General features: G+C 46.5%; 1 protein-coding gene across 6 annotated transcripts in view; it reads left to right on the forward strand.

Annotated features, from left to right (window-relative positions):
• OSBPL6 (oxysterol binding protein like 6) overlaps window positions 1–25,058 on the forward strand; it is a 337,550-nt gene that overhangs the window by 181,990 nt on the left and 130,502 nt on the right. For all 6 annotated transcript variants that reach the window (XM_075317384.1, XM_075317383.1, XM_075317385.1 and 3 more), the window contains 3 exons: window positions 8,822–8,944; window positions 15,012–15,065; window positions 22,432–22,545. In XM_075317384.1, the coding sequence (XP_075173499.1) occupies window positions 8,822–8,944; window positions 15,012–15,065; window positions 22,432–22,545 (291 nt within the window). The remainder of the gene's footprint in view (window positions 1–8,821; window positions 8,945–15,011; window positions 15,066–22,431; window positions 22,546–25,058) is intronic.

Below are 25,058 nucleotides of genomic sequence, written 5' to 3' on the forward strand. Positions count from 1 at the left end.
GGACACACGTTCCGTGTGGTTTTACGTGTGTGTGCCTTCCACATAGGGTAACATTGGTCTGTATGTCTCCCTGCCGCCGGTACGTGCAAAAACGTACCAAACACGTACCGGCGGCACGGATGTGTGTCGCAGGCCTCAGAGAGGTTATTTCTTCTTTACTTGCTGTTACTCAGCCCCAAGTGTATTTTTCTGCAGATACTAGGTGTATAGAGTTTGTATGTTCTCTGTAGTTTTAGTTAAATATGAACTATTAGATCTGATTTCGGCAGGAATTGAGGACCATCTAAAGTGTATGAAATGTTTAGTTTGGGGAAAGATTAAGTGTGATGTCTTAGCTGTGTGCATTGTGTCTTATATTGTAAAGTTTGTCACTGATCTCAGGATCAGTGGGAGTCCCTGAGGTTGGATATTATAGTTTTAGTATACCCTAGCAATATGCAAGATAATAGTGTCTGTCAGTCATTACAGGACTCACAATGGTAATGCCCCCTTTCATTTAAAATAATGGTCTGCAGGCAAATTCTCACAGAGATCTATGTCTGGCCCTTAGATCTTTTGTCACGGATGTTTCATAACCTGTCATGTAGGTGTCATGGTCGGCTGACGATCCAGTGGCAGTGAGTATTAGAAAATTCCAGAGATTGGCAGCATGTGTTGTTATGTTTTCTGCAGCAGCAGACTCTATGACTCTGGGAAACTCAGTTTTTCTTCTCAGTTACCAGCGTCTGAATTCCTTTATAAACCTCACCCTGGGGTAGTTTGGATGCTGTTCATAGTTGTTCGTGGATGTGGTCTGCAGTGGTCGGCTCCTCTTATTTTTCCAGAGACTTCTGTGGTAGCTGCTCCTAAGATAAGTGTTTGACTTATGCTATCTACCTGTGCTCTGGTGGTAGCATTTGTGTTTCCCCTGTTTTGCTTCCTTTTGTCTCCCTTAGTGTTAGTGATGTTGATGAAGAGCTCATACCCCCCCATCCTTACTTAAGGCCCAGATCAGGGTTTTCCTAGAGTGAGGTATTCCTGCTCGGCGACAGGTGCGGAACCTCAATAGGGTTGGTGAGTGCGAGCTGCAGGTTATTGTCAGGGGTCACCACTTCCCCATGACATCTTAGCAGCTCATTTACATATTAAGAAAAACATGGATTTCTCTGAAACAAAACATTGGATTGCAAATATCAAGACATCATTTTATTCAACTGTCTATTGCCTGAATGTCCATATAGACAGGTTAGGAGGGTTGATCCTTCTGACAGATTCCCTTTAATCCCTGACATGGTAGAAGCGGATTATAACAATCAATGGTCATATTATTACCTGTATCCATTGACCGCTCCATTCATTTAGTTATCTTTATTAGCAGGATATACAATGAAAGAGATGATGCCTGCGATTCTTCTCCATGTACACTGCACAGTACAACACTAACACATCCATAACGTAACGCTTTGTAGAGATCTCTATTAGATATGTCCCATGCATTTCTAAACTTTGAACGTTCAGATCCAGAAGCTGATGTTGCGTAATCTGGCATAATGAGTTTTTCTTAATTTCCCAGCAGGCCATCATAGGAGGAGCATTGGTTTCTATTCCGAGCCCAATAATGAGTGATTTAACCTGAGCTCATTTGATAAGTCCTATTTCAAGCTCTTGAACCATTGCTTTTACTCTTCACCGCAGGTTGTGTACATCGGTAGCATACTGTATGTATGTGACCTTGGAAGGGACTGCACTTGAATTTAGTCACCGACATTGTGGCACCGAGGCATCAAAATGTTTAGGTAAAACACTTTAAAACGTCCCAAAACCTTTGTTCAACGCAAAGTTGCACAAACATTTTTTTTTTTTTGGCTTTTTCACACCAGCTCACCAAAATGAGCAGAACGATAGTGTGACAGTAAATAGAGGCAGGAGACATTGAACAGCTCACCGAGGCAGGGAAATACTCAGTAGGGTGCTGTCACGGCAGGGGAGAGAGGCTATCCCAGCCATATAGGACACCAGAAAGGAAGGGAGAAAGGAATGTCTTATGCTAGAGAAAGGGGGAAGTGATGACCCCTGACAACAACTTGCAGCTCACCCGCACCGACCCTATACAGGTTCAGCACCTGTCGCCGAGCTGGATACCTGGGGCCCTGTCTTCCCCTTGCAAAAGGGCCCTAAGTAAGGATGGTGGGTATGAGCACTAGTCAACACCACTAACACTAAAGGAAGACACAATGAAACAATACAAGGGAAACACGACTTCAATCACCATAGACCTGGTAGGTAGCAAAAGAAAAACACATATCTGTGGAGCAGCAACCACAGAAGTTTCTGGAGCAACAGGAGATGACCACTGAAGACCACAACAAGGAGAAAACTTTAAACTGCACCCAAACCACCACAGAGTGAGGTAAATAAAGGAAGTCAGAGGATGGCATACCATCCTATTATACCATCGAGGCCCATTTTGAGAAATGTTACAATTAACTAGATATTAACTTTTCTTCGGCGCTCTATTGGGAGACCCAGACGATTGGGTGTATAGCACTGCCTCCGGAGGCCACACAAAGCAATTACACTAAAAAGTGTAAGGCCCCTCCCCTTCTGGCTATACACCCCCAGTGGGATCACTGGCTCACCAGTTTTCTGCTTTGTGCGAAGGAGGTCAGACATCCACGCATAGCTCCACTGTTTGTAGTCAGCAGTAGCTGCTGGCTCTATCGGATGGAAGAAAAGAGGGCCCATATAGGGCCCCCAGCATGCTACCTTCTCACCCGCGGTTGGTGCTTGTAAGGTTGAGGTACCTATTGCTGGTACAGAGGCTGGAGCCCACATGCTGTTTTCCTTCCACATCCCCTGGAGGGCTCTGTGGAAGTGGGATCTTGCCGGCCCCCAAGCCCTGGGGCCGGGCTCCATCCACAGACCCATAGAACCTGCTGGATTGGGAGCGGGAGTGCCGTTCAGGGACAAGGCCCTGCAACTTTCAGGTACTCTGTGTCCCCGGCAGGCACGGACACGCTCAGAGCTTGCTGAGCGTTGTAGTGCGCCGGGGACAGTGGCGCTGTACGCTGGGGGTTAGGTCACTGCAGCTTTGCTGAGTGACGTTGTGTGTTGGGAACTACTGCGCCGTCCGCTCCTGAAGCGGCGGCGCAGCTGCGACTTGTGGTGCGCCGGGGGCTTTGCGCCGACCGCGCTTTTACGGCGGCGGCGTTTTTAACTTTAGCCCCCGGCTTCTGCGGCCTAGCGCCGCTTCGTTCCCGCCCCCACCCTGTCAATCAGGGCAGGGGAGAGACGCTGCTCAATGGCAGCGCCGAGGGCTGGAGCCTTATTTACATGCTCCAGCCCTCTCACTAGGCACAAGGGGAAGCAGACTTCCCGCTCTTCGTCGGTGTACGCCCAGGGCCCGCCCCCCCTCTCCACAAGGACGCCGGCAGCCATTACACATGCGATCTGGCTGGGGAGAGGCAGCAGGCTCTGGGAGACCCAGACTAGAGGGATTTCTGGCGACCACACACCGCTCCTAAGCGGGCGGTAAGCTGCACAGTAGTGCTGGCCCCACTAGTGCCTCAGTGATATATTAGTGTACTTTTTTCTTGGTACCATATATATATATATAGTTGCACTGTAAGGTCGCTTCTTGGCTGGACACCCTGTACTGCTCTGAGGAGGCAGCAACATGTCATCCGCAAAACGCAAGGCTGCCAAGGCACGGGCTGTGTACACTGTTTGTACTGCATGTGGGGCTGATCTACCGGCAGGCTCCAATGATCCACATTGTGTGCAATGTTCAGTCCCAGTGGCACTTCGTCAGCCAGAGCCTATGGTGGTGGTAGCCCAGGCAGAGACGCCTGTGAACCTTGCCCCGGTGACGGGGACAGACTTTGCAGTGTTTGCTGATAAAATGTCTGAGGCTATGACAAAAATCCTGGAGACCTTGCAGGCCAGGCCAGTTCCTCAGACCATGGACACTGCTGTGGCTATGCTCTCTGGTCCCCCTCAGTTGGAACTAGTCCGTACTTCAAGGGGGTCTCAAGCATCACAAGCTGAAGTCTCTGACTCAGATGACAGTCCCAGGCAGCCTAAGCGAGCTCGCTGGGAAAGACCCTCCACGTCCTCACACTGTTCAGGGTCTCAGCGAGAAGAGTCTCTCTGTGATGAGACTGAGGACGGTGATCAGGATTCTAATCCTGAGGCTCCTTTCAATCTGGATGCCCCTGATGGTGACGCCATGGTTAATGACCTTATATCGGCGATTAATAGGCTGTTGGATATTTCTCCCCCAGCCCCTTCTGCAGAGGAGGCAGCTGCACAGCAGGAGAAGTTCCATTTCCTGTATCCCAAGCGTAAATTAAGTGCTTTTTTGGACCACTCTGACTTCAGAGAATCAATCCAGAAGCACGACGCTCATCCAGACAAGCGTTTCTCTAAGCGTTCTAAGGATACCCGTTATCCTTTTCCCGCTGAAGTGGCCAAACGCTGGACCCAGTGCCCAAAGGTGGATCCCCCAATTTCCAAGCTTGCGGCTAGATCCATAGTCGCAGTAGAGGATGGCGCTTCACTTAAAGATGCCAACGACAGACAGATGGACCTTTGGTTGAAATCTGTCTATGAAGCTATCGGCGCGTCCTTTGCTCCAGCATTCGCGGCCGTGTGGGCACTACAAGCTATTTCAGCTGGTTTAGCACAGGTGGATGCTATCATGCATCCAGCAGTGCCGCAGGTGGCGTCCCTAACCTCGCAAATGTCTGCGTTTGCGACCTATGCTATCAATGCTGTCCTAGAATCTAAGAGCCGTACCTCTATGGCGGCCGCCAATTCTGTGGTTTTGCGCAGAGCCTTATGGTTAAAGGACTGGAAAGCAGATGCTGGTTCCAAAAAATGCTTAACCAGCTTGCCATTATCTAGGGACAGACTGTTTGGTGAGCCATTGGCTGAAATCATAAAACAGTCCAAGGGTAAGGACTCTTCCTTGCCACAGCCCAGAGCAAGTAAACCTCAACAGAAAAAGTGGCAGTCGAGGTTTCGGTCCTTTCGAGGCTCGGGCAAACCCCAATTCTCCTCGTCCAAAGGGACTCAGAAAGGACAAGGGAGCTCAGATTCCTGGCGGGCTCACTCACGCCCCAGGAAAGCAAATGGAGGAACCGCTTCCAAGGCGGCTACCTCATGACTTTCGGCCTCCTCCCTCCGCATCCTCGGTCGGTGGCAGGCTCTCCCGCTTTTGCGACATTTGGCTGTCACAGGTCAAAGACCGGTGGGTAACAGACATTTTGTCTCGCGGGTACAGAATCGAGTTCAGTTCTCGGCCTCCACTTCGGTTCTTCAGAACCTCCCCACACCCCAACCGAGCAGATGCCCTGCTGCAGGCGGTGGACTCTCTAAGAGCAGAAGGAGTCGTGATCCCTGTTCCCCCTCTGGAACGGGGGCGAGGATTTTACTCCAATCTCTTTGTGGTTCCAAAAAAGGACGGCTCCTTCCGTCCTGTTCTGGACCTAAAACTGCTCAACAAGCATGTGAACGCCAGGCGGTTCCGGATGGAATCCCTCCGCTCAGTCATTGCCTCAATGTCCCAAGGAGATTTCCTAGCATCAATAGACATCAAAGATGCTTATCTCCACGTGCCGATTGCTACGGAGCACCAGCGCTTTCTGCGCTTCGTGATAGGAGACGAACATCTTCAGTTCGTGGCTCTGCCATTTGGTCTGGCGACAGCCCCCCGGGTGTTCACCAAGATCATGGCAGCAGTGGTAGCAGTCTTGCACTCTCACGGACACTCTGTGATCCCTTACTTGGACGATCTACTGGTCAAGGCACCCTCTCAGGAGGCATGCCAACTCAGCCTGAATTTTGCACTGGAGACTCTCCAGGCGTTCGGGTGGATCATCAACTTCCCAAAGTCAAATCTGTCACCGACCCAATCACTAACGTATCTTGGCATGGAGTTTCATACTCTCTCAGCGATAGTGAAGCTTCCGCTGAGCAAGCAGCGGTCACTACAGACAGGGGTGCAGGCTCTCCTTCAAGGTCAGTCGCACTCCTTAAGACGCCTCATGCACTTCCTCGGGAAGATGGTGGCGGCAATAGAGGCGGTTCCGTTTGCGCAGTTTCATCTGCGTCCACTTCAATGGGACATTCTCCGCCAATGGGACGGGAAGTCAACATCCCTGGACAGGAAAGTCTCCCTTTCCCAGACGGCCAAGGACTCTCTGCAGTGGTGGCTCCTTTCCACCTCGTTATCACAGGGAAGATCCTTCCTACCACCGTCCTGGGCGGTGGTCACGACAGACGCGAGTCTGTCAGGGTGGGGAGCAGTGTTTCTCCACCACAGGGCTTAGGGTACGTGGACTCAGCAGGAGTCCAGCCTTCAGATCAATGTTCTGGAAATCAGAGCAGTGTTTCTTGCCCTACTAGCCTTCCAGCAGTGGCTGGAAGGGAAGCAGATCCGAATTCAATCGGACAACTCCACAGCGGTGGCATACATCAATCACCAAGGAGGGACTCGCAGTCGGCAAGCCTTCCAGGAAGTCCGGCGCATTATGATGTGGGTGGAAGCCACGGCCTCCACCATATCCGCAGTTCACATCCCCGGCGTAGAAAACTGGGAAGCAGACTTCCTCAGTCGCCAGGGCATGGACGCAGGGGAATGGTCCCTTCACCCGGACGTGTTTCAGGAAATCTGTCACCGATGGGGAAGGCCGGACGTCGATCTAATGGCGTCCCGGCACAACAACAAGGTCCCAACATTCATGGCACGGTCTCGCGATCAAAGAGCGCTGGCGGCAGACGCCCTAGTGCAAGATTGGTCGCAGTTCCGGCTCCCTTATGTGTTTCCACCTCTGGCACTCTTGCCCAGAGTGCTACGCAAGATCAGATCCGAATGCAGCCGCGTCATACTCGTCGCTCCAGACTGGCCGAGGAGGGCGTGGTATCCGGATCTGTGGCATCTCACGGTCGGCCAACCGTGGGCACTACCAGACCGACCAGACTTACTGTCCCAAGGGCCGTTTTTCCATCGGAATTCTGCGGCCCTCAACCTGACTGCGTGGCCATTGAGTCCTGGATCCTAGCGTCTTCAGGCTTATCCCAAGGGGTCGTTGCCACCATGAGACAGGCTAGGAAGCCCACGTCTGCTAAGATCTACCACAGAACGTGGAGGATATTCTTATCCTGGTGCTCTGCTCAGAGAGTGTCTCCCTGGCCATTTGCATTACCTACCCTTCTTTCTTTCCTCCAATCTGGGTTAGAAAAAGGTTTGTCGCTCGGCTCCCTTAAAGGGCAAGTCTCGGCGCTATCCGTCTTTTTTCAGAAGCGTCTAGCACGACTTCCTAAGGTGCGCACGTTCCTACAGGGGGTTTGCCATATAGTTCCCCCGTACAAGCGGCCGTTAGATCCATGGGATCTGAACAGGGTACTAGTTGCCCTCCAGAAGCCGCCCTTCGAGCCTCTGAAGGAGGTTTCACTTTCTAGACTATCACAGAAAGTGGCTTTTCTGGTAGCGATCACATCTCTTCGGAGAGTGTCTGAGCTAGCAGCGTTGTCTTCCAAGGCTCCCTTCCTGGTCTTCCACCAGGACAAGGTAGTGCTGCGCCCCATTCAGGAGTTTCTCCCGAAGGTGGTATCCTCTTTTCATCTTAATCAGGATATCTTTTTGCCTTCGTTTTGTCCTCATGCAGTTCATCGGTATGAGAAGGATTTACATCTGTTAGATCTGGTGAGAGCACTCAGAATCTACATTTCCCGCACAGCGCCCCTGCGCCGTTCGGATGCACTCTTTGTCCTTGTCGCTGGTAAGCGCAAGGGGTCGCAGGCTTCTAAGGCCACCCTGGCTCGATGGATCAAAGAACCAATTCTTGAAGCCTACCGTTCTGCGGGGCTTCAGGTTCCATCAGGGCTAAAGGCCCATTCTACCAGAGCCGTGGGTGCGTCCTGGGCATTGCGACACCAGGCTACGGCTCAACAGGTGTGCCAGGCAGCTACCTGGTCGAGTCTGCACACTTTCACCAAACATTATCAGGTGCATACCTATGCTTCGGCGGACGCCAGCCTAGGTAGACGAGTCCTGCAGGCGGCAGTTGCCTCCCCGTAGGGGAGGGCTGTCTTGCAGCTCTAACATGAGGTATTTCTTTACCCACCCTGGGACAGCTTTTGGACGTCCCAATCGTCTGGGTCTCCCAATAGAGCGCCGAAGAAGAAGGGAATTTTGTTACTTACCGTAAATTCCTTTTCTTCTAGCTCTTATTGGGAGACCCAGCACCCGCCCTGTTGTCCTTCGGGATTTTTGGTTTGTTTGCGGGTACACATGTTGTTCATGTTGAACGGTTTTCAGTTCTCCGATGTTACTCGGAGTGAATTTGTTTAAACCAGTTATTGGCTTTCCTCCTTCTTGCTTTTGCACTAAAACTGGTGAGCCAGTGATCCCACTGGGGGTGTATAGCCAGAAGGGGAGGGGCCTTACACTTTTTAGTGTAATTGCTTTGTGTGGCCTCCGGAGGCAGTGCTATACACCCAATCGTCTGGGTCTCCCAATAAGAGCTAGAAGAAAAGGAATTTACGGTAAGTAACAAAATTCCCTTCTTTTCATAATTATTTCAATAATTATAGACTATACAACAGATAAGATTGACCAATGTATTTTTAGTGATGAAGTGCCTCCTTGAGGAAATTGTTGAGTTGGTGTAGGGAGACTTATAGGCCATGCTATGCTCCCCTGTGCAGATAGATATGCAAACGGCATCTTTAGAGGAAGAGAACAGGAAGTTTAGCGAAATCCATTGGATGTTGCAATCCTAAAAATCAAAAAGGGTCTTTTCGCGTGACTTATCTATCTCATGTTCTTTTTCAACAGGAAGGAGACAGCTGGGAAATCATAGAGGGACTGAAGATAGGACAGACAAGTGTCCAGAAACCTGAAAAGCATGAAGGATTCATGCTGAAGAAAAGAAAATGGCCACTGAAAGGCTGGCATAAAGTAAGGGCCGATACTTATTTCTGCATCGCTCATAGCCGAATTTATAATGGAAGAATTTATCACAACTGTTAATTTCATTTAGAAATGAATACCCAACATTTTGACATCTTTTTTTTTTCATTAAAGAGTTGTCAAGGATTAGAAAAATGTGACTGGTTTCTTCTAAGAAAAACAGCGCCCCAACTTACATAGGTTGTGTGCGGTATTGCAGTTCAGCCTCATTTACTTCCATTGAGCCGAGCTGCAATACCAGATGGAGCTCATGGAGAAGTGAGGCTCTGTTTTTGGAAAAAAGTAGCCATATTTTTATAATTCTGCACCACACAGTAGGTCCAATTTCACTCTTCTAGCTTTCACGGTCCGAATATCCGAATATGGACAGTGAGGTCCGGACTGGCTGCATGTGTCCAGACTAAAACTCAACAGCCTCATAAAATAGATGAGCAGAGTCGTGGACGTTCAGGTTCACGGGGTTCAGCCGAAGTTTAGATAAAGTTCATTTCGGGACCTGGACTAGACCTGAACTCTACTGAAAGTCACTCGCAGGTTTTGGGTTTTTTTTGGACACACTACATCCGAAAATGTTTTTACCCCCAGTGAGAGCCATCCAGAGACAAGTAGCTTGCACTGGGCCAAGCACCGAAAGTACCCGAGCATAGCGATGCTCAAACGAGCGGTTAGCATACATGCAGCACCCAACCTCCGAACTCGTCATCTCTACTCGTAAAGGTTGTTGAGCTCAGATCAAGGAGACCTGCGGCTGGCCGGACATTACGGTCCATACTGGGAACGTAGAGCTGGATGAGTGAAACTGGACTGAAAGACAACTACATTCTAGTCATTAAAGTTGAGTCAACTAAAAAAGACATTCCATCTCGGTAGGAAGCTACCGGTACGATCAGATGGTCTTACCGGGTAATCAACGGTAGCCATGCACTTGTAGTAGTGCAGTTAGTTAGATGAATGCAATTAGTCGTTGCCTTACCTTTTGCGTGTTCCCATTTATATAAAACAATTGGCACCTGATAAACTTAATACAATGTAGGAAAATAGAACTAAAACGTTTATAGACCATTAAGCTCTTATTTGAAAGGGATTTTGTGTGTTATACTGAGGTGGATGAATTCTGCCCAGGTCTTTCCACTTGATATAATTTATAAACAATTAAGTTTTTCATTTTCAAAGTCGCCCATAATAATTTTGTAGTGTGCAATAGATTTTAACACTTGGGTAAATTACGTGAGCGTCATTGTCACCAATTACAAGGCCTTCCCCGGAGACTATAAAGAGCAGTGACTGTAAAGTGGATAAATCCGCAATCTAAGCCAACGGGGTGAGTGATAAAATAGAGGACAGGTATGAAAATTGAAAAATGTGAAATTGATTATTCGGTTTAGTTGGGAAAAATATTTACTTTAGTGCAGTTAATGTTTTGCTAGTCATTAATATGGTTTTTAAATGCAGATTGGGCAGAAAAGGAAGAAGCATTAACAAAACCTTTTATAGAGGTTCCCCAAAATTTTTTTTTTTTAGGTATATTCGTGAAAGAATAAAAACTGTGGAATTACTAAAATTAGGAATGGTCAAAGTAACTATTGATGGGATAACTGTCACGCCAGAGCATACAAACGCTGAGTGTGTAGTGCAACACAAGGGTGACAACGGAGATGGTATAAAAGGAAGGCTCTGACGATAGGGGAAGGGGACACCTCCTGCAGCTCACTCAAGTCTGTACCCTAAGCTCCCTAATTTGCCTATACGGTTCTTACCTCCTGTCGCCGTCATGTGCCTAGGCTCTCACTTGCCCTGACCTCACCCTGGCTAGTTAGAAGACTGTCAAGAACACTAGTCTCAACACTGTAATAATACAACACAAGTTAAGGGAGACAGGGGAAAAAGACATATAAGGAGAGCATTTCAAGTTTCTTCAATGTAGCAAAACACCTCAGCTGCAATAGTCACGACTCCTCAGCTTCTTCCAGATATAGGCTCCTTCCAAAGTGACAGCATAGAATGAGAATCTATAACCAACATCAGATGGTAAGAAACATGACTTTTATAGCGATGGGGAGTGGTCACAAAAGAGTTGCACCTGAGATTAAGGCTGTAAAGGATAGCTAGATAGGAAAGAGTCCTTAAACCCTGCAGCATGAACAGACCAGTCGTAGACCTGCGAACAATAAAGCGTTGTGACCTTCTGGTCCCAGACCCGCCTGAGGTCTCCTCAGAGCGGGACACACTCATAACAATAAACATTGAATCTAACCATCAATATCTAGCTGTTTTCAGTGTGTATCAAAGTTGACTTTCAAAATCTTATTATGCGTAGGTGTGAATTGCCTCTAGCTTAGAGTTTAGCTCCAGCGTTTTTGGAAACTGATATTTTTGATGAACTTACACTTGTAAAGGTAGTGAACGCAGATGACATCTACTCAGATTTCTCTATGGTCTCCAGTTTATGATTGTTGCTGATTTGATTAACCCGTCCCTTCTAACAGATGATGTTCCTGATGACCACAGAATGGCCCCGTCTTGTTTCCATCCATCAGATGGATGACATGGAAACCTACAATTGGAATATTCTTATTTTCCATTGTTTTGGCAGGAAACAGAAAATTTAATTCGGCAGGAACCAATTTTGTGCTGAACGGTGTCTGACATGAATTGTCCTGGGCTTCTGCAGTCAACGCTTCCCAGTCCCGTACTCTTGATTGATTGATTGATTGATGGCTTAAACACTACAGTCATCACTTAGATGGATTAGGAAGCATTTGGACAATTCATTCTTAGGAAATGCCCAGTGGACACTTGGCATTTAGGCATGGGGAGGATTAAAATTTCTTTTTCCTAGCCCTGATGATACTAAAAACATCCACATGGGAACTTTTTAAAGCCAATCTGTCACAGTATAAACGGTTTCCAAAATTATATAAATCTCAGACTTGATGAAGCTGATGTACTTAAAAATGGCTTAAAAATCCTAATATTAAAATGAGCATTTTCTGAGTCCAGCTAATGAGTTAAGGAACTCATGGGTCCAAGTGTATTCTTTCTCTGTACACCCAGCCTGACTGACAGCTGCAGCTTGTACTGAGCAGTGTGAGATCTCAGCAGCAGCAGAAGAGTAGGGACCAAAAAGTGCTGTCAACCAGGCTGTCCTGGCCGGAATAGACACCACAGCGAACAATGGTAGACTACATCAACATTTCAAGAGGAACGATGGGGGTCTATAATGGGAGTATGCATGCTTTTTCTAAAAAAAAATGTAAAAAATTTGGGATGGAAAACCTGCTTAATGTTTCTCTATGCAGAAATAAGGGACTGTCACATGATTTCTGAAATGGTCAGTTGCTTTGTTATAAAATTTCTTGCAACTGTTTTTGTCATTGGGAAACTAAAGGCCCCGTTACACGCAGCGACGTATCTAATGATATATCGCCGGGGTTACGGATTCCGTGACGCACATCCGGCATCGTTAGCGACGTCGTTGCGTGTGAGACGCATGAACGACCGTTAACGATGGAAAATACTCACCAAATCGTCCATCGTTGACATGTCGTTCATTTTCATAAAATCGTTGATTGTTGAGGACACAGGTTGTTCGTAGTTCCCGAGGCAGCACACATCGCTATGCGTGACACCTCGGGAACGACGAACTACAGCTTACCTGCGGCCACCGGGAATGAGGAAGGAAGGAGGTGGGCGGGATGTTACGGCCACTCATCTCCGCCCCTCCGCTTCTATTGGGCAGCCGATAAGTGACGCCGCACGAACTGCTCCCTTAGAAAGGAGGCGGTTCGCCGGCCATAGCGACGTCGCTAGGCAGGTAAGTCCGTGTGATAGCTCCTAACGATATTGTGCGCCACGGGCAGCGATTTGCCCGTGATGCACAAACGACGGGGGCGGGTACGCTCGCTAGCGATATCGCAAGCGATATCGTTGCGTGTAACACCCCCTTAAGTCGTAGCAAGATATAATTTGACTGTGAGACACATAGGTGTTGTGATCCAAGTCTTAAGGTGGAATTTCCAGTGTTCAGACAATGAATTTTGTCAGGCAGACTTTTCTATACTGTGTAACTCAAATTCCAGACATAAGACTTTTTATAATTAACCAATCTGTGGAATTAATCAGCCAAGCATCGATGACACAAGTTCTTGCCTGATTTCTGTCTGTATCAGTTCATACACAAATTGTAGTTTACATATATTAAATAGATATGAAAATCAGCAGATTTGAAATTGACTTGTTTTGTTTTTTTTTGTTTTTTTATCTGCTGTCATTCTCCTGCTGTGAGAACTTTTTTCTTCCATAGTGTGCAGCTTGTTTCCAAGGAGCTCGGACACCAGAACATGGTTACATTCCAAACTTAGGAGTTATTTCCTCAGCAGTTAGACATCTTCTTATAGCCCCATTCTGAGCTGCTAATATCAGTTCTGCAAAATCGGTTCTCTGGATCACTACTGCTTGTTCAAAGACCCTGTTCTATATAATCAATTATAGTGATTAGAGATGAGCGAACCCGAGGTTCAGTGTTTGTACTGAACACAGACTTTAGAAAAAAAACGACAGAGTTCGGGTGTTTACGTGTGCAAACCACTCGCGCGAGCATTGCTGTGTTTGGGTACGCTCAGTGCTCAGCCCAGTGCGATCACATAGATTACAGATCAAGCACTAGCAAACCATTAATGTGTTACAGTAGCATGATATGCTCGGCAGTAGAAGAAAACTGATCAGAAATGCCCCTCATGGAGGAGTTCCCACCCCCCTGCAACAATGAAGTGAGGAGACTGCAGACCTGTGTGCTGCTCAAGACACAATGTGAAAATAACCCTATTATAGATGAGCGGGCCTGTGAAAGTTCAGTTTGGAGGGTGCAGCCAAACTTTAAATTAAGATCGGTTTGAGACCTGGACTTGACCTGAACCCCAATGGAAGTCATTAATTGGGCAGTTCGGGTCTCCGTCCACATGCAGCCAGCCATAAACAGATCACTTCTGGGGGAGGCAGGGTTTTTTCCATTTTTTTTGTTTGGTGCACACTACATCTGATCACGCTATTGTTACCCCCAGTGCAAGCGGCTCACACTGGGCTGAGCACCGAGCGTACCGAAACACTGCGATGCTCACGCAAGTGGTTTGCATACATAAAGCCTATGGCACAATCCATTCGATATCCAAAACGTGTTTTATTTAATCCAAGAATTGCATTAAAAAGCGGGGAAAGAGCCGGGTGCAGGCCCCCAGGGGACGACGGCCATTTCGCACCTCCTAGTGCTTCCACGGGTCCATGGGTTGAGTGGACCCGTGAAAGCACTAGGAGGTGCGAAACGGCCGTCGTTGCCTGGGGACCTGCACCCGGCTCTCTCCTCACTTTTTAATGCACTTCTTGGATTAAATAAAGCATGTTTTGGATATCGAATGGATTGTGCCGTAGTATTCTGATCTCCTGGGACTCATATTGGAATTCTTTTCCCTCTTGAACGTGCACCCAAGACCAGTGTGCTATTGGATAAAGACCCGAGCGAGCATTACCTACTCCTTCCCTACACCATTTCAAGATATAACGCTGTGGTGCAGAACCGCATCTGTTTTTGTATTACATAGCAAAAGTCTGTGATTGGTTCGAACACCGAATCTCAGGTTCACTCATCTCTAAATCCTACAAGTTAAAGTATATATTGATTTAAGTAGGATTTCTAGGACTTGCAGTTTGGCTCTGTTCCCGCCATTTTTTTTAAGAGGAAAAATAAACCTGCTGCACTCCTTTTTGTGTGAAAAACAAACAAATTGCAAATGGTATGTCTTTTGTTGGCATCAATTATTTATTCCATTTAATGCATTGATTAAATGCAAACAGATCTTTTTAAATGGAAGGAAACACAGATGTGAGCAGAGTCTTGGAAAATGACTTACTGGCAACGGTTATATCATTGAACATTCTTTATGCCTTCATTATTATTATTATTTTTTTTTACAATTATATTCTGTGTGCATTTTATATAAATGCACAAAATGTCTTTTTTTTCTTTATTTCCTCCCTTTTTACATTTTTTATGTTTTTACAGAGATTTTTCGTCTTAGAAAATGGTATATTGAAGTATTCCAAATCACCTATTGATGTAAGTACTTTCGATGATCTTTAGTGATGAACACTTAACATTACATTACCGTTAGTTAAACTTTTGTATCATTAATGTGAGCACAAGATGCATATAAGTTATCAACAGGCAGAAAGCGTATTTTACCGAACAACTTAAGAAGAGTTTTCAGGGAGAATGTCTGTGGGCGTCTGTTCTCTGCGTGGCTCTATAGTGCGGGGAAATGTGTCTAGTTACGTTTCTAGCTCCGCTCATGACATCTGTGAAGTTGTACTCGGCAGGTAGCGGAGTTTAGTGAGGTACATACTGTACACGGCTGGGGACTTTAGGAGCTGTTACATTCAAAATAGCTTTTGCCACATTTCTAAAGTGGAAAAAACGAAACAGTTTGCAACAAAGTGAAATAAAATTCCAGGTGCAAATCTACTATATTAACAAACAAGAAAGTTCATCAGCTTACCCGCTGCGGAGACGCCATACAAAGGAGCGGTGCACGGATTACCAGTCCGGCTTACTGGATACCTGTAGCGCCGGCGTCTGCAGAGACACCAACTTACCGCTCCAGCCGGGTCACGTCCTCCCCCACACTCCCCCGGCCATCCACGTGTGCTGCTGCCTCCTTCCCCTGTAGATGACAGCATGCTATTTCCAGGAAATGCCTCTCAGCTTATGGCACAGTATATTTAAGGCATCCTCCCATTAGGGGAGGTGCCTACTCAATGCCTTCAGTTAGTTAGTCAGTCAGTCTGCCACCTAGCTAGTTGCCAGGTCCTGAGCTCCTGTTCTGTTAACCCTGTGTCCATCTCAAGCACCAGCCTTTCTATACCTGTCTATCCCTGCTGTGCCCACCATTCCTGTCAGTACCCGCCTGTCCACCTTGCCTCAGTCACCCCGCCTGCACCTGTCTATACCCGAGTCTGTCATCTGCCCTGGGGGTTAACTGCCACAGTCCTGGTCACTGCCATGGGAGTGGTACCTGGTGTCCGCCTCGCAGAAGGTGCTTAGATAAGCCCCTCCCACTAAAGGGTAAGCCCGGGTCCCCCCTGTGGTCTAGTGGGTCCACTAATCCTGCTCACTGCCCCTACAGCGGCCGCTAGCGTTACAATGCCAATGGCTAGTAGAAAGTGGTGAAAATATCCAGCACCAGCATGAAAAAGTCCAAAAATTAAAACATCAGGTTTATTGAAAAATATAGTTCTTAAACAAGTGTAGACTCAGTCTATGTGTTTCGATCTTAAAGCACATAATTATGATCAATCTAGGGTTTGGTGAAGCTTCAGTCCGATCTTCATTATTCACTTCTACATCTGGCATGCTTTTTACTGCTGGTGCTTGCTATCTGCCGCAATGTCAGATAATGCAGCACAACGCGCCTCATTACGTGGCATCACATGTCATCACACCGTACGAGTCTGAGTGACTGTGTCTCACCCATCATTATGGCATCATGGAGCCATGTAAGTGTGACACCCTGGCAAAACCAGGTAGTCACAGTTAGGTCCCCTCATTACACCGTTCCCTCACTAGGAAACATACAGCCAACCAGAAACTCTAGTCACGCCCCCCTTAGGGAAAGATAGACACACCAGTGGGCATGACCAGGCGGTTCGGACACGCCCACCCAGGGGTCCAGACAGCCCGGGGCTGGAAAACAGTCAGTCGAAGTTTGTAGTTCAGTTTGGAGAGGAGTGTAAGCTGGAGCTAAGTGTAGCTCTAGCAGAGAGGTTCAATTTGAACGGTACCAGGGTAGGAGCCCTGGTGCCTTGGCTAGGAGGCAGACGGCGGTTTCCGTCAGCAGGAGACGGGAAGACGGCTCGGCAGAACCGAGGTGGACCGGGACATGGTTGTAGCCCGCCGGTACCGACACGGGGAACTGACCCGGAAACCATAGCACAAGAGGGGTACTCGGACCCGGAAGCCAGAACCCGGAAACAAGTGGACTGGTTAATTCACCGATTGTGGCCAGGACTAGAGGTCCTGTTCCACCCAAAGTCCCTCATAGAAGACAACAGCCCACCGATAGGGAAACAAGGTCACCGCCAGGGCCCATAGATCCCACAGGCCAGTGTCTGCGGGCACGGCTCCTTAGGCCACATCCAGCTGGGAGCGGACTCCTGAGTTTCACACTAGGAAAGTCCACCTTACACAAACAGTGCAGAGGAAAAGGATAGAGACCACCAGCCCGGGTGGGAGACCAGAACGCAACCGGCCGCGGCACCGGCCACCATCACCTTGGTTTACCAGAGACTTGTGTGGTTTATTAACCGTGAGTACACCAACACTCCCTGCGGTCGCTATCCCCTGCACCGAGCCACCGGGTCCCGGGGCCACCATCCCTGCCCACGGAGGGGTTAACAACTTGCTGCACAACATCTCCCCCGGGTGCCCCATAACAGCAGCGGTGGTATCCCACCTCACCACACACCGTGGGTGTCATCACGAACTTACTACGGCCTAACCCGTACATCTACGTCCCCCCATTTATTCGGCGTGTCCGCGAGACCCCCGGGTCCGGAGACTCTCGTGCCACCCCCTTAGAAGGTCCGGATCCGAGCAGCACCGGCTGCTGGCACGGGGGCGGCACATAAGTGCCAGGGACGCATAGGATGCCATGCCAGAGTGGGCACAGAAGACCAGATGGAATACTAGACTGGATGCCCGATCAGTGCACTAAGAATTGAATTGCTCATCCCTAATTTCGGGCAGAACAGCTGAGCTCTTAAAATATAATGGAAATTTTTTTTTTCTTTCTTCAAATCAGTTTACTTTCTAGGGCATGGTATAAAATCTTCACTTTTCAGAATGCAAAGCACTCTATTAAGACAGAGAATAAGCAAAAAATACTAAGATTTCAGCTCTGGAGCATCTAAAACTGAATGCTGCTTTATACTAAAACTACAGGTTATTTAAGTGATGCAGTATATTTGTAAAGTTACTGAATTCTTTTTTTAGATAAGATGTGTTTTAAAGAGAATCTGTCAGCAGGTTTTTGCTACCTCATCTGAGAGCAGCATAATGTAGGTAAAGAGATCCTGAATCCAACTATGTGTCACTTAGATTACTGGCTGCAGCTGTTCTTACACAATCAGAATTTTTAGATTTAGCCATGTAGCAGAGCTGAGAGAGCTGACCCCACCCACACCTGGCTCTCTATACAGATTTTACATTGACAGGGAGGTCAATCATATGAGGGGGCATGCTGGACTGCTGTGTGCATGACTTTGTAGTCCGAGCAATGATAAGGGTTACATAGTTACTAAGCTTGAAAAAAGACCTAGGTCCATCTAGTTCAACCTTCCTCCACCAGTTCTACATTTGGTCACTAAGTCATTTATAACCAACAATGTTTTGTGTACTGAGGAAATCATCCAGCCCTTTTTTAAAAGCTGTTATAGTATCTGCCATTATTACCTCTTGTGGTAGGGTATTCCACAGTCTGACTACTCTAACTGTAAAGAATCCTTTCCTATTTAGCTGCCGGAATCGCTTTTCCTCCACTCGCAGTGAGTGTCCCCTGGTCCTTAGTACTGTCTTTGGAAGAATTAAGTCATGTGCCAGTCCTTTATATTGACCACACATGTATTTATACATATAAATGAGATCTCCTCTGAGACGTTTTTTTTCTAAGCTAAACATATCTAACTTTTTCAACCTGTCATCATATGGGAGGCCTCCATTCCTTGTAGTAGTCTAGTCGCCCGCCTCTGAACTGACTCTAACTTCTGAATGTCCTTCAGAGGGGTAACAATACGTTGGGATCACGGGATCTTATCTCTCTTTTTATACACCCTAGAATCTTGTTTGCTTTAGCAGCTGCTGCTTGACATTGAGTGCTGCTGCTCAGCTTATTTGTAACCAGAATACCCAAGTCCTTCTCCTGTTCTGTAGTCCCGAGTTTACTCCCATTTAATGTATACGCAGTTATAGGATTACTCCGTCCTAGGTGCATTACTTTACATTTATCAACATTAAATCTCATTTGCCAAGTATCTGCCCATTCTGACATCTTATCCAGATCTTTTTGTAATATTGTACGATCAAGGTCAGTTTTTAATATCCTACATAGTTTGGTGTCATCAGCAAAGACTGACACTTTACTCTCTATCCCATCCACAAGGTCATTAATAAAGAGATTAAAAAGAATTGGTCCTAGCACAGATCCCTGCGGCACCCCACTGCTGACTATGGCCCATTTAGAGAATGTACCATTTATGACTACTCTTTGTTTCCTATCTTTTAGCCAATTCCTTACCCAGTTGCATATAGTTTCCCCTAGTCCTTGCTTCTGGAGCTTTAGTATAAAGGGGGCTTTACACGCTACGATATCGCTAATGCGAAGTCGTTGGGGTCACGGAATTTGTGACGCACATCCGGCCGCATTAGCGATGCCGTTGCGTGTGACACCTATGAGCGATTTTGCATCGTCGCAAAAACGTGCAAAATCGCTCATCGGTGACATGGGGGTCCATTCTCAAATATCGTTACTGCAGCAGTAACAAAGTTGTTCCTCGTTCCTGCGGCAGCACACATCACTCCGTGTGACGCCGCAGAAACAAAGAAGCTCTCCTTACCTGCCTCCCGGCCACAATGCGAAGGAAGGAAGGTGGGCGGGATGTTACGTCCCGCTCATCTCCGCCCCTCCACTTCTATTGGGCGGCGGTTCAGTGACGCTGCTGTGACATCGCTGTGACGCTGAACGAACCGCCCCCTTAGAAAGGAGGCGGTTCGCCGGTCATAGCGACATCGCTGGGCAGGTAAGTACGTGTGACGGGTCTGGGCGATGTTGTGTGGCACAGGCAGCGATTTGCCCGTGTCGCACAACTGATGGGAGCGGCTACCCACGCTAGCGATATCGGTACCGATATCGCAGCGTGTAAAGTGGCCTTAAGGCTATTATGGGGTACAGTATCAAATGCCTTTGCAAAGTCCAAATAAATCACATCAGCTGCATTACCAATATCCAGGTTTGCACTTACCCCCTCATAGAACCCCAACAGGTTGGTTAGACACGACTTATCTTTCATGAATCCATGCTGTCTGTCAGTTATTATATTATTGTCTGCAACATATTTTTGCATGTCATACCTTAAAATGCCCTCAAAAACTTTGCATACTACTGATGTCAGACTTACTGGACGGTAGTTGCCTGGATATATCCTCTTACCTTTCTTAAATATCGGTACCACATCAGCAATCCTCCAATCCTGAGGCACTAACCCTGTTACAAGCGAGTCTAAAAAGATGAGATACAGCGGTCTGTCAATTATGGAGCTCAATTCCCTCAATATTCGTGGATGAATGCCATCTGGCCCTGGGGATTTGTCAATGTTTAATTTACTCATACGTAGGCGTACTTCTTCTTGTGTTAAATTAATTATATCGGGTGGTGAACTTTGATTTTTCACTTGTTGAATGATCCATGGTACAGTCAGTTCCTTGGTGAACACAGATGAGAAATGCCTATTTAATATCTCAGTCTTTTGTTTGTCCTCTATAACTAACTTGTTATTATATTTTAAGGGGCCAATACTATCCTTTGTTTTCCTTTTGGCATTAATGTATTTATTAAAGATTTTGGGATTTATTTTAATGTCATTGGCGATTTTTGTTTCAGTAGCTAGTTTTGCTTGTTTGATTTCTTTTTTGCATTTCCTATAGATATCTTTATACTGCTGAAATGCTATTTCTGTATTCTCAGCCTTCAAGTTTTTAAACGCCCTTTGTTTTTGTTTTATTATACTTTGTACAGTCTTATTTATCCATAGTGGTTTCTTTTTATTCCGGGACATTTTATTACCAGAGGGTATACGTTTTTTACAGGACTCTAGCAGTATATCCTTAAACTTACCCCCATTTATGTTCAGTATCCCCAGTTACCATGACTTTGTCCCAATCTACACATTTAAGCTCTTCCCTTAATTTGTTGAAATCAGCTTTCCTAAAATTCCAGGTTTTAGCATTTCCCCTTTGAAATGTTCTATTGAATATTACGTTGAAGCTTACCATATTATGATCGCTGGTGCCCAAGTGCTCCCGGACCTGTAGATCTGAAATTGTATCCGGTCTATTTGGCAGGACCAGATCTAGCAGATTATCTCCCCTCGTCGGTTCATCTACCATCTGAGAGAGGAAATGGTCTTGAATGGTAGATAAGAATTTACAGCTTTTAGCAGAACCAGAAGATTCTATGTCCCACTGTATGTCTGGATAGTTGAAATCCCCCCGATTATTATTATTATTAGCTGCCTTTTCAATTTGTTCCAGCATTTCACCCTCTATTTGTTCAGGTATGTTAGGAGGCTTATAGCAAACTCCAATTAGCATTTTTCCATTATTCCCCTCCCCATGTACATTTACCCATACTGACTCTACATTGTTGCAGTTCTCCCCAATGTCATCATTCAACACAGGTTTTAGGTTAGATTTGATAAATATACACACCCCACCACCTTTTTTGTCTTTCCTGTCCCTCCTAAATATACTATAACCCTGTATGTTTGTCACCCAGTTATGTCTTTCATCCAGCCAGGTTTCCGTAATGCCCACCACATCATAATCCATGGTTGACATAAGAGTCTCCAATTCATTCATTTTGTTTGCAAGACTTCTTGCATTTGCCAGTAGACATTTAATCCTTTTAACACCTTTATTACTCATAGCCTCCCTACGTTCCTTGCATGTCCCATCCCCCCTAATCCTTCATTGACCCCTACCGCCTCACTGTCTCTATCTGCTCTATCTATCCCCTTATTTGCTCCACTACCCTCCCTCTCCCCAGATCCTAGTTTAAAAGCTCCTCCATCCGTCTGACCATTTTCTCCCCAACACAGCTGCACCCTCCCCATTGAGGTGCAGCCCATGCCTACCGTAGAGCCTGTAGCCGACTGAGAAGTCAGCCCAGTTCTCCATGAACCCGGACCCTTCCTTCCTGCACCAATTTCTAAGCCACATATTTATCTTCCTAAGCTCCCGCTGTCTTTCTAGTGACGCTCGTGGCACCGGTAGTATTTCTGAAAACACCACCTTGGAGGTCCTGGACTTCAGCTTCTCTCCTAGTTCCCTGTAATCATTTTTAAGGACCTTCCACCTGCCTCTAACTTTGTCATTAGTACCACTGTGCACCATGACCGCTGAGTTTTCCCCAGCCCCACCCAGCAATTTGTGTATCCGATCCGCTGGATCCTTTTGCTTAAACTAACATAGCAAATAAACAACAGATCGGACCTTGACAAGACAGGCATCCCTGAATTCTGTGTTAACCCTTGGAGCATGTTATCTTCATCTTACATAGGAAAAACCTGCTGACAGATTCTCTTTACTGGTCAAATATAAATATAATCAGTTTTATCAAATGTTGTGTTTTTAGCAATATCTTGCTTTTTTTTAGACTCAGAAAGGGAAGGTACATGGAAGTATTGATGTTGGGTTATCTGTTATGTCCATTAAGAAGAAGGCTCGGAGGATAGATCTGGACACTGAGGAGAACATTTATCATCTTAAGGTTTGATTTAATTGATTTGTCGCTAATGGAAAAGATCTCTTGAGATATATGCACATAATAATAATAATAATAATAATATAACTGAGCAGTAGATATACTGTTGACTTTTAAGATGCAAAATAAATGCCCATCCTGATGAAGACGATCATGACGGTGCAAAAAAAAAAAATGATTGGGTCAAATTGTAAAACTCCAAATGGGAAGTCAAAATGTATCCTGCCCTTATTGGAGATAATTTCCTCATGTTTTTAGGTTTATGATTTGGTGCTGATTAATTTTATACTATGTCTACACAGAAGTGATCATTTTTTCTGTATTGATAAGTAATACATTTTTGCATGCATGCAGTCACCACTAGAGGGAGCTCACTACACCTAGATTTATGATTTACAGTTAGTATTGAACTGATTGGGTGATGTAGAAATCTACATACATTGAGCAGGTAGGACATTCCCCCGAGGAGCAAGAAAAGCAGTTGTTCAGCCCAACCCAATTACATTTGCTTTGGCACATGCCCAGAATTTATGGTGATTATTGCACTGGAAACCACATCTGGATACGTTTGGCATGCACTATTTATTTATGTATAATTTAATATTGAGCAGAATTAAGTATGCTGACATCACCCAATATACTGTATGAGCCAACACTCAGACCCCTATATACAGTGTAAGCCCACATTTGGCCCCTCTATATACAGTGAGCCCCCATATAGCCCCTCTATATACAGTATGAGCCTCCTATATACATGAGCACCACATGGCCTGTACTTTGTACTTTATGAGTCCCATATAGCCTTATATATACCATATGAGCCCACACCTCTATATACACTGTGAGCCCACACATGGCTTCTGTATATACAGTATGAGCCCTCACACATCCCCTATATACAGCATGAGCCGCCACATAGCCTCCTGTATACATTATGAGCCCCCACATAGCCTCCTATATAATTTATCAGCCCTATATAGCCCCCTATATACAGCATGAGCCACACATAGCCTCCTATATACATAACCCTCAAATAGCCCCATATATACAGTATGTGCTCATACATATATTAACAAAAAAAACCAACACATATTGTACTGACAACTCTCCAGTTCCCCCACCGCACTACTGCACTGACACTCTGCTCAGCTGACTCACACACTGGTGGAAAAAGCACCCTCCCTGATTCTTTTACATTTTTTACCAGTTTGTACTGCACATGCGCTAAAGACGCTGCCATACACAAAGGATAGATGCTAGAATGTATGGTCTCCTGGTAGGTGGGGCGTCATTTTAGCCACTTTTCTGTCCAGAGGTCAGGAGACCATTTGACAGAGTGGCGCTGCCCATCTTTAGCCCTCATTCACTGCATCAATGAGAAGCTGCAGGTGAAAAAGTGAAAAGGGCAGTGGAATTTAGGGGAGTCTATAATGCCGGGAGGAGGGAATGCCTGTGGAAGGATTTAGGAGGGACTATAATGTTAGGGAGAATACCTACTGTATGTTGAGATTTTGCAGCCTGTGATGTTGTAGGGATGCCTGTGGTGGGTTTTCAGGGGTTTTGCAACCCTAGGGGACACCCGTGGTGGGATTTTGTAGGTCTATAATGTTGTGGTTATGCCTGCATTGGAATTTTGGGGTCTCTGATACCTGTGAGGGGATTTGGGTTGTGTGCAGTACAGAGGGAGCTTTTGATGGGATTTTAGGGGGTACGTGATTCTGGGACATTGCCTATGGTGAGATTATGGGGGTGTGCAATGCTGGAGGATGACTGTGATTTTTTTTTTGGGTTGTATAATGCTGCAGGTATGCCTACGGTGGGATTTGCGGGGTGTACAATGCTGGAGGATGACTGCAGTCGGATCTTGGGGGTCTATAATTATGTGGGGAGGCTTGTGATGTGAGTTTGGAGGAGTGTGTACTGTTGGAGGGGGATGACTGTGGTGGGAGTTTGGAGGAGTTTGTGATGTTGAAGGGGGATGACTGTGGTGGGAGTTTGGAGGAGTTTGTGATGTTGAAGGGGGATGACTGTGGTGGGAGTTTGGAGGAGTGTGTGATGTTGGAGGGGGATAATTATGGTGGTATCTTGGGATCTATAATGCTAGGGGGTGCCTGTGGTGGATGTTTGGAGGTGTGCGATGCTGGGGGGATGCCTATTTGGGATTTGGGGGGTCTGTAATGCTGTGTAGCTGCCTGTGGTGGGATATGGGGTGTGTGCAATGCTGGGAGTGGGAAGCTTTTGGTTGGATTTACAACCCAGGGACAGCGCCCTTAGCCCTACAACCCAGGGACAATGTCCGTATCTCTACAACCCAGGGACAGTGTTCATAGCTCTACAACCCAGGGACAGTGTCCATAGCTCTACAACCCAGGTACAGTGTCCATAGCTCTACAACCCAGGTACAGTGTCCATAGCTCTACAACCAAGGGACAGTGTCCATAGCTCTACAACCAAGGGACAGTGTCCATAGCTCTACAACCCGGGTACAGGACCCTTGGCTCTACAACCCAGGGACAGTG

The sequence above is a fragment of the Anomaloglossus baeobatrachus genome, chromosome 7 (assembly GCF_048569485.1).
Source record: "Anomaloglossus baeobatrachus isolate aAnoBae1 chromosome 7, aAnoBae1.hap1, whole genome shotgun sequence".
NCBI classification, from domain to species: Eukaryota; Metazoa; Chordata; class Amphibia; order Anura; family Aromobatidae; genus Anomaloglossus; species Anomaloglossus baeobatrachus.